Here is a 10,058-nt window from a genome sequence, read left to right as displayed (position 1 = left end):
TCAGACAAAAAAGCTGCACTTATTTCTCGGGTTCATCCGAGATCCTTCCGGGCAGCGGAATGCCTTTGCGAAAGGAGCAGAGTGGCGCACAAGTTTGTTGCAGTCAACCGAGAAGGGGTTCTTGACGTCTTGTCGGGTGCACGTCATGTGGCAGATGGTCATAAAAAATACCTTCTCTTCGTTAAGCTCGGCGCTTATCTGCGTTGTGTTCCCGGCTTCACTGGCTGCGTCGAGGAAGGCAGAGTAGGCTATCTGCAGCGCCGGAATTTCTGGAAACACACTTCTGCTGCCGGCCAGCTCGCTGTTGTTAAAGCACCTATTTTTGGCTTCGAAAACAGCCTGCGAGCTTGCGCTGAGGAACGAGTCGACCAGCCGTCCGTCGGGGTGCCATTGGAGTCCCTCCTGGTCGAGCGCCTTGACCAATTCTAAGGCGAGCGAAAAGCCAAATCCGCCATAGAACATCGCCAGAGTGCCTTTGCTGTAAAATAGCGGGCGGGCCACCGCACCGATCGCGACACCTACGGTGTTTTCTACGTAATCGTACTCGAAATACGGCAGGCCATAGTTCTCCGGCATCTCAAGGACTGTGTCGAACTCCGGCGTTCTCTTGATTGTTCGAATGCTCCGGCGCGAGTTGATGAAGTATTCGCCAAACGACTCTTCTTTTTCCGGAAACGCTCGAAATAGTTCCTCCAGGTTTGTATCGTTGAGGAATTTGGCGGGAGGCCACAGCCGCAAACTGGCAGCGCGAAGTTTTTCAGTGGCCAAGGATCTGCTCTCTGGGTCCAACCAAATCGAATCGTTGAGCAAATACACAGCCGTTGATACAAGGCGGTCGAAGCCGGCGTCGACTAGTTTCCTGTCGGTGTGCGTTAGTCGCGACGCCAAGCGCAGGGATAGGAGGAGCACCCTGTAGGGCACCTCGATGTGGAATCCACAGAAGGCGGGTCGCAAGCTTCTGGCTGTCCTGCGGTCGCCGTAACGCGCCACCAGAAGGCCGCTGTCTGACACAGGTGCATAATGCTGGGCAAATTGCCACCCTAGGAAATCCAAGATCTGAGCGTTGGTGTATCTCTTGAAAAGGTTGCCCACTGTCTGCAGGAAAAGTACATTGGTCGTAACAACAACGTCATCCTCAGTCAGTTCAGGATTCAAGGCGGTTGCGTTCTTCAGCAGCTGCAACCATCGGAGGGAGCTTATGTCGTTCGTGAACACTTCGAGCTCGCTTATCGGGAACACCGCCGAATCTTTTGGTGATGCGTGTAAAGCCTCTTTGATAGACTCAAAGATGTCGCCTTCCATTTCCGCCGTTTGAAGAGCCCGTTCTTTGCTGGCTATTTTTATGTCGCCGAAAAGGGCTACGTAGAAGTCCATCCAGTACTTGACGTAGGCGTCCTTTCCGTCTCTTATGACAGCGCGGTGCTGCTGGCGGTAGAGGGTAATCAGAGGAGACGACGTCAAAATAATGCTGCGCCTGCCTTTGTATACGCCTTTATGCATCAAAGATACTCTCACCTCGAACCAGAAGGCAGCCTGCCAATTGTAGGCCAGATTGACGAGCACCCCAAGCGCGTCGATATCTTCTTTTGGTGGATTCGGCCAAGGCAGGCTGAGATCGTTAAGAAATTGCCGGAAAAGCTTCATGTTTGTTCCGTACGTGGAGGAGTTGCTCATGCAAGACTCTAGCATAACCAGTGCCTTGCTCGCCACGGGGAACGCCTTGGATCCTTTCTGCAGAGTCTTGCTCAGGTCCAGGAGCCATGAGTAGACCATGTCTACCATAGCGGACGTGTCAAAATCTCTAATTTCTTCCCTTAGTTTGGGCGGTGACCAGTTTGAGCAGACGTGGGCACTGAAGTCGTGGCATGGGTCAAACTTTATGCTTCGACTCTCTTCGAGAAGGCTTGCGTGTGAAAGGCAGTCGTCTGTCACGCAGAAGCCGTCTTTTACTTTCGGTGTCGTCGTAGGGATTAGGAAAAAGAGGGCGACTAAGAAAAATAGCATGGCCGCTGTAGCAACGAGGCTGATGAAAATGTCCCTCCTCAGGAGCACTCCTGCGCTGCTGCTGAAGGTCTTACGAGGACTTCTTATCTGAAGAAGAAGAGGAGCTTTGCATTACTCGACCCGGAATTGCAGAATTATGTCATTAAATATGAGAGTCTGCTCATGCGCCCTCTCCCACATTCTGGTGTCCTGATAAGGTAAAGAAAATCTTGTACATAGTGAAACACGAGGAAAAGGCAGTGTTTGTGCAGGACCAAACTCAATTTAGGTAGCTTCGGCACAAGATATCAGTAATATTTTGACTTTCACGATGTTATATATGAGTGTATTACTTTTAAGTGAGAAATTTGCAGTAGAAGGCGACCATATTTGATGTGAAGAGGGTTTAAATATATAATAGTAAAGCGTTGCACCAGCGATAATAAATATAAATGCGAAAAAGTTTAGCATGCTGTCTCAGAAGAGCATGCCTACTTCTTTGTAAAGCATATCTTTGACAGGTGGAAAGAGGTCACATGACCTTGTGTTGCGAGCAAACGGATTGTGAGCAAACCACGCACCGTTGCTAAACTCTATGCAATTCCAACGCGCCCGTCGTGGCGCTGCGCGTGAGCCTTACGGGAGCTCTGGATGAGCAAACTGGGTTGCACAAGCCCAACCGGTGGCCGTGTTTGAAGCAGCCACCATCCTCGGCAGGGGCACTTAAGCGCTGCGCCCATGCGCCAGGATTCGTACGAGGACTCCCCGCGATCATGAGTGCCAATGAAAATGTCGTGACGCCATCCACACCACGTGACCACCATTGATAAAGCCCCTATGATACCTGTGATAGAGCACCGCCAAATTTGGAAATGCGACTACCCCCCAATATTGCTAAGGACCCTGAAACCTCTGGTAGGGCCACTCCTATATTTGAAAAAGGGGATTAATTGGTGAAATGAGCTCCATTAGCAAGTTGAATTAGACTTCATGTGTTAATAAAATCGAAAGTGCTCGATCATTCTTGATGGTTATAATTCATGCAAACCATTTAGAGCCAATGAAACAGTTTCAAACCAAAATTAGGGTGCGAAAATTGCAAGAACATTAGGCACTCGTTATACACACCATCACACGCAATCTAAACGGTATATTTTTTTCTTTAACAATCTGGCTAAGAAGGCCCCTAAGTTTCCCTAATTACGTTTGATTTTTTTTTCCCGACCCTAAGCCGAATGCTATAGGCGAATTGTATCCTGTTGGAAGTAACGCTCACCTTCAAAATGTTTATACTAAAGCGCCCTGCTCAGAAGTGAAACAAAGCTAGTGTTTGCTGAGTGTGCGACACCACCTACATTTCGTCCGTTGCAACAGGGCGCTGAACTTATAAATCAGATGCAGCTCAATTCCTACCATGCCCCGATATTAGAAGGCACGGCCGCTTGAAGTGTTCAAATCGGCAACTTACCCTGTCGGCCAAATCAAGGTTCTTCAGGTCCAGCCAATTGGGACTCAACACGGCGCTCTTCCTCGGAATCGCCTTGGAACCCTTGGTGCGAGGTGCCGGGTCCTCGGCAGGTGCAATATCCGGCACTGATCCGGCGGGTGCCGGGTCTCCTGGTGGGACATCTGCGCTCTCCGGGCAAGCCGGGCTAGTCTCGGCCGCACCTTTTTTGGTAGAAGTCGTGGCATGAGCGCTAGGAGGTTGGGTGGCGGTCAGCGTGACGTTCACGTCCGCATGCTTCGTTTCACCACCCAAGGGAGCCTCTTGCACGCCGAAGGCCACTTGGCTGGTTTTTTTTCGTGAGTGCTTTAGATATGAAGCTTTGTCCCGAGCTTGCTGCGATGGCTGATTCTCTGCGACGCGTTCAGGATGTGGCACTTTACAGCTCTCAGCATCACTTGGCTTTGCAAGCTTCGAAGCAGGATCGTCTGAGGTTGGCCCTGCTGTTTCCACTTTGATGGTTGCAGCCTTAAGGCGGCTGGTGGAGCTGCCAGCTAATAGGCGTCGACTGTGGTTGTCAGCAGTACTAGTTGACAGCCTGCGAGGCCTCTTAATTGAAGATCCCGTTTTGACGGCCTCCTCGGTACCTTGTGGAGAGTGAGATTCATTCTTGTGCTCTGCGGCGACTGTCGCGCTGGGCATGCGTCTCTTACGAGTGGACACCTTAGACATCTCTCCGTCTGGCTTGGAAAGCCCACGTTCCTTGTCGGGAGCCCCTGGTCCAGAAGACATAACGTCTCGGCGGCAAAGTATGGCCCAGCCCGAGCCTGCAAAGTCCACAAGGATGCGGAACTGTATAAGCCAGCCACATATCGTTTGTGCTTCCTTATAAAAACGGACAGATATCTGTTACACAGCTCTGGAAAAAAAAGTTAGGGGGTGGTTTAGTTTATCCCTTTCAGAATCAGCTATCAACAGCGCCCATCGCTGCTTCAATGACAGAGCATAATAGCCTGGAGAATAGTACATAATACTGTACTCCACACTCCTTCACTGAGACTCGGGACAAGGGCGAAACATGGGATGCCGGAAATAAAGTACAGTACAGCCCACGCCTGTGACCTTTTTTTGAGGTTACATGCTTGTCGCTGCTTTTTCTTTTCCGTGCTTGCCATAACCTGTTTATTTTTTTATTCAAGGTAACTACAGCGCCTTAAGAGGCATTATTGTAGGGGGGGGGGTAAGTACGTTAACATTAAAATTCAGTAGAGCAAAAAAAAACAAAAGAGGAAAAAGTTAGAGAAAAATGTTAAGAACTTCCAGTTCCACCTGTTCCACTGAACGAAGCTAGATTGGCAGAGCGTTAAGTGCCGAGCACAAGTAATGAAGTATTTACAAGCCCAGTCAGGCCCACTCCGCGTGTGTTCTCAGTTACTGATGTATAGATGGCTGCCCCTGCAGCTAAAGTGCGAGAGAATAGCGGCGTCGCTAGAAATTAATATTTTGTTGCTGTGAGTATGCAGTGTCAGGACAGCCAGGGTATATTTTAAGATGTTCTCTCATTTGTTTTGTGCTACAAGAAAGGTTTTTTGGCAAAAATATAGTTTATCAAAAAAATCGTTGAGTAAGAACATTTTGGGGGGCAGTTGGTAAAGCATTCTGTATCGATCAGCGGGAACGCCAACAGGCACAAGTGACGAGGAATGCAGCCGCCTGTTCGGATGTTTCCTCGTCTCTTGTGCCTGATTGTATTGGCGCTGTTCGATACAGGGTCCTTAGGTAGCTGCCATTATGTTTACTCCGCAAGCATGCACTGTTCTCGCAAGAGCATCTCATTATCCAGAGGCGCGCAGCGCGCATTGTACAATCCTTTGGACGACCTACTGACATATTTCGCCATACTCGGCCTCTGAATAAATCAAATGACACCTGTGCTTGTATGTCGTTCCAGCGTATATTGACAAACTGAGACCTGTTCAGCCTGGCGCCATGTGTCAGTAATGGCTATCAAACCTTGCAAAATTCAGAGCGCACTAGAAGGCCCATGCGCTTCATGCCTGTCGTGTAGGCGGCGCTTGGCCTCAACACAAAGGACCCATTACACAAGGCACACGTTGGCATGGGTAGATGCATGTGATCACTATTACTGGGAATGGTACCGATTTACCGGTTAGAGTAAGAACAACGAAAAGGCTTATTGGTCAGTCGCGACCCATTGCAACGACTGGCGCGCTTTCGTTCAGCAGCTACAACTATAAAAATGAAAGAAATTTGTCTTGCTTAAGAAGCGCGCTCACCACTTAACGGCAAGTCTCGGAGAACACGGTAAAGTTTGTGCAGCGGCAATGAAAACAGTTCAGTTGAAAGCTTGTGAGGCCAGACTAAGATTCAGAACTTATTTGTGTCTCCGTGTTGTGGAGCATGGGTAAAAGCGTCTCCGGCGAAGCCATTGCTGACCGCAGGGGTAGCACAGAGGGTTAAGCAAATTGATCGTATAGGAGATCCGCGGGGTTTAACTTCTGGTAGTCCTGGGTGCTTACCAGTTTTTTGGCGTGAGCAAGCTTTTTCCTGCCCTCGGACTATACCCTGGCGTTGTGCCCGCGCGAACTGCTTAGAATTACGGGTCTCTGACGCCGCCTCGCTTAGACTAAACGCAAGGCTAACATGACGCCCAATAACCCAGCTGCTCTTGGTGCAATGAAATGAAGATCATCATTAAGCGCCAGACGACGGGACAGCGTAAAATGACGTCGAAAACAGCTCTGAACAAAGTTGTTTTGTGAAGCCTGTTTGCTGGACGTTAGGGTCCAATGTAATTTATTGCTCCGGTATGATCGTTTCCAAGAGGACCAGTAGGGGTCGCCGCTACGTTAGGTTACGTTTAAGCATGCGAGCACGCGCCTTTGTACACAGTCGCGATAATATTTCGCGCGGATCGAGAGACTTTCATTGGTGTCAGGAAACCACACGAAGCCGATGACGTGGCATACAAACAGATGCTGGATGACGTGAAGCACGGGAAAAAGACGCACGGTCGTGTAGCAGTCATCGCTAATGTTGTGCTATTGGCTGTCGAATGAGTACGTAGCCGTATAAACAATACAGCACTGCATTATTCAGCTAGAACCAGAGATCACGACCCATCGTTGATATACGGCTGCATACACCTCAGTGCATTAATTATTCAGGGATAAAAGCTACGAAAAAAGGAAATATTTTCAGCAAAACAATATTATGCAAGACTGAAGTATATTAATAAAACACGTTCCGGGCCAGTTGATGATGCGTTTTACACGAAAACGCAGAAAGAAATCACAGCAGAGGCGCTGCTCCAACTATGACAACTATTTTTGTTGAACGTAAAAAAAAGACAACAGTGAGCGCTTGCGCATCTATGACTGGCCACAGAGCGAAAGGTCATGGAAACGGGAGAGGGGGGGGAGAGGAAAGTGAGGTCGCACTTTTTGTCTTTGTCTTTTCTACTCAAGATGACAGCAAATAAGTCAAAGTAGATTAAGGAGTGCAGACTGCTCTTGTTCCCCAATTTATAACCTATGGGAATTCGCTGGTATGCAAGGAGACAGACGTGGTGCTGACACATATAGCCTCTCGCCTTGATAAAAAAGGCTTCCTATATTTCCCGAGCTAATCTATCTTTGCTCCCCTTCACAATTTTGACCTTGTAAAGCCGTGACACATAGTTCCGATCGTTTTGATTCTTTCAAGAACGGCAATGGGCGGCTCGATTCGTGCTTGAGTCTAATACGTTTTCAAACGTTCATGTTTCCTGTCACGTTCATTAACAGAAGGCTCAGTCTGGCCAACATACACTTTGCCACAAGAAAGGGGCATCTCATAGACCACACCCGTGGTACATTGAACAGAAAAGGGCTTGGCGTGCTTCTTCTCCAGAGCCAGATGTTGCAGGGCCACTACTGCGGACCTTAGGGCACATCTGGGCCAAGTTACACAGCGCCGAGAATACCATCGGGACGCCGTACTTATTGCCGACCCGTTTTAGGTTGTGGGACACCTTGTGGATGTATGGAATAAGAACTTTTTTGGCGTTCCCGAGTCTTCCCGGTCTCCGTGTCTTCTTTTCCCTTCCCTTGAATTTCTGTAGCAGTGCCTCGGTCACAGCTGTCAACACATGGCCAGGGAACCCTGCATTGCGCAGTCTGGCTACCTCGCCCCGAAAGCACCCTTGCATGATGTGAGTGCATCGCATGACGAGTGCGGATTCTAGAGAAGGGGCCGCAATAGCCCTCTTAACAGTTTTCGGTTCTGCGGAAGCAAAAGGGTAAAATATTTCTTGGCTCTAGGGTGGTAGCACCAGCGTACACACCTTTCTCCGAGCATGATGTTGAGGTCTACAAACTGGAGCCTCAAGTAACAGCCGGATTTGCAGCTCGAAGCACAAAGTAATTTTTATCCCTGTAAAAAACTGCCTGCAAAGTATTCCAATGGCTGCAAATCGCAACAGAAAAAAAACATATTTAGAGGAGTAGGCCAGAGGTAAGGGGTTCATATATTTCTTGATGATCATAATTCTAGAAATTCCTGAAAAAAATTGGGAGTGGTTTAGCTCTGGTAAACCTGGAGGATTGCGAAAGCAACGGAGAGAGAGAGAGAGAGAGAGGTGATGGAGAGCTCGCGGCAGCGGCGGCGGCCCCGGCACGCTAGCTATGCGCCGCTTCTGCGCATGCGCAACTGGCGAGCGCGGCGGCGGCACCTGTGAGTCACCCGCGCAGCGACGATGGCGGCGCGCCATCTGTGTGCGAGTTACGTCACTGCTCCTCGCGCAGGCGCAATATGGCCTGTCCTCAGCTCCGCCAAATGACTCGGCGATTTGCGTAGTGTTGCTTTCGCAACGAAAATGATGTTATCACTGACAAAATCTCTCTAGAGTCCAAAAGCGTGCTACTGAGCTTACAGTTCTGAGAAATATTCACTAAGGTCGCTATCTAAATCAAAAAGGCACCCCAGTTGCAATAACATGGCTACGGAATTCGCTGCAAACCAAGGAATTGGTGCTAGCGGAACACACTGCAAGATGAACCTGCGCATTTATTGCACATTAGTGTGGACAACGCTTCGGAAGGATAATCATTAGCCTAGGGCAGTGAATCTTCTGATTGACGACTCTGATTTACGCCGCCAACTTCTACCGCTTAGACGCTTTGAACTGTTTTGGTAAGCACTCCAGTTATTTTGCTCACTCACTCTCGTTTTACGGCCTGGTGTGATTCGCTGGAAGCTTGCGCTGCGCTTGAGTGACCGTAGGTGTTTCGTTGAAACCCTCGCGGACACAGGGGACGGTGCTGCAGAGAATGGTGATGACCAATAAGAGTGATCGACTGCTTTTTTGCTATCAGGAGGAATGTGCTAAGGCTTTAATTTGGTTTATGGTATGGTTTATGGGGTTTAACGTCCTGGAGATACTCAGTCTATGAGAGACGCCGTAGTGAAGGGCTCCGGAAATTTTGACCACCTGGGGTTCTTTAACGCGCACTGACATCGCACAGTAAACGGGCATCTAGAATTCCGCCTCCATAGAAATTCAACCGCCGCGGCCGGCATCGAACCCGCCTCTTTCGGATCAGCAGCCGGGCACCATAACCACTAAGCCACCGCGGCGGCTTGCTAATGCTTTAGTGATTGATCACTGTCGTTTGTTTTTTTTTTCGCATGATTTCAAGAAACAAAGCTATTCAGGGATAAAAATGTATCCCGCTCCCGCACTCAAAAAGTTTATTAACCTGCTGCGACTCTGAAAAAGCAAACACGACAAAAATACTTACGAAATTTAACCTCGCTCCAAAAACTAGTCTCCGCTTCCTCGAAGCAAACCGTTATGTCAAGATCTTGCTATTTCACTACGTTAGCTCCTCTGGTATCTCTCGTTCTGTCAACTTTAATATGGTTTCACATGGTTTGGTACTAAATGGGCCATAAATAGAATTCGTTAAATAGATCAGGAAAAAAACAAAACTGTCCCACATATAGTGAGGTTCACAAAAGCGATGTGGCGGGCAAGTGTGTAATGCATACTCTATCTGTAGGAACAGAACAGGTAAGAGCCCAGAACGAACACAGACGCACACGCAGGCGCTGTGTATGTGTCCGTCTTCTTTGTGTCCTGTTAACTGCGCTGTTCCTACAGATAACGGAACAAATGAGGCATTCTTAACTGGGCTCTATTCAGGCTCGGGCGTATTCTCATATCTGCATTTTGGGCCTTCCCTTTCCCACACTGAATGGCCTCTACAAAGCAGGTACTGCTGTTTCTGCAGTATAAATGGCTTGTGCACTGTGCACCCCTTTTCCCAATCGTTCTTCACCAGCCTTTGTAGGTACTAAACTTGGGTGTTTCCATCTTAAACCTACTCGCAAGTTCACGCTGCATTAGTCCTGCCAGTGCCTCGTCGTAGATATTTTCAGTGCCTAGACAACACAACAACTACCAGCCCGCAGTTTTGCCTTTGCAAAAAAGGAATTATTGTCGCGCTTAAAACGACGTGGGAGACGGTACAGAAAGGCGTCTGCTAACAGCTGCTCCATCCGTATCGTGTGAGATCTCTGGCCGTATCGAGGAGGGATAAGTCCGGCAACACTGAGAGCTAAGCGTGTG

General features: G+C 48.8%; 1 protein-coding gene across 1 annotated transcript; it reads right to left on the bottom strand.

Moving 5' to 3' along the window:
• LOC149360769 (endothelin-converting enzyme 2-like) lies at positions 1-1,782 on the bottom strand. Its single transcript, XM_089567920.1, has one exon. The coding sequence runs from the start codon at positions 1,780-1,782 to the stop codon at positions 1-3; it is 1,782 nt and encodes a 593-aa protein (XP_089424046.1).
• Positions 1,783-10,058: the final 8,276 nt, after the last annotated feature.

The sequence above is a fragment of the Amblyomma mixtum genome, chromosome 2, assembly GCF_055824585.1.
Source record: "Amblyomma mixtum isolate Tamu chromosome 2, ASM5582458v1, whole genome shotgun sequence".
Taxonomy (NCBI): Eukaryota; Metazoa; Arthropoda; class Arachnida; order Ixodida; family Ixodidae; genus Amblyomma; species Amblyomma mixtum.
The sequence above is the reverse complement of the archived record's forward strand: the minus strand, read 5'-3'. Positions and strand labels throughout refer to the sequence as shown.

What these genes read in the sequence shown, in the direction of transcription:
- LOC149360769 (XM_089567920.1), bottom strand. Translation starts at nt 1,782, where the DNA reads ATGGTAGACATGGTCTACTCATGGCTCCTGGACCTGAGCAAGACTCTG.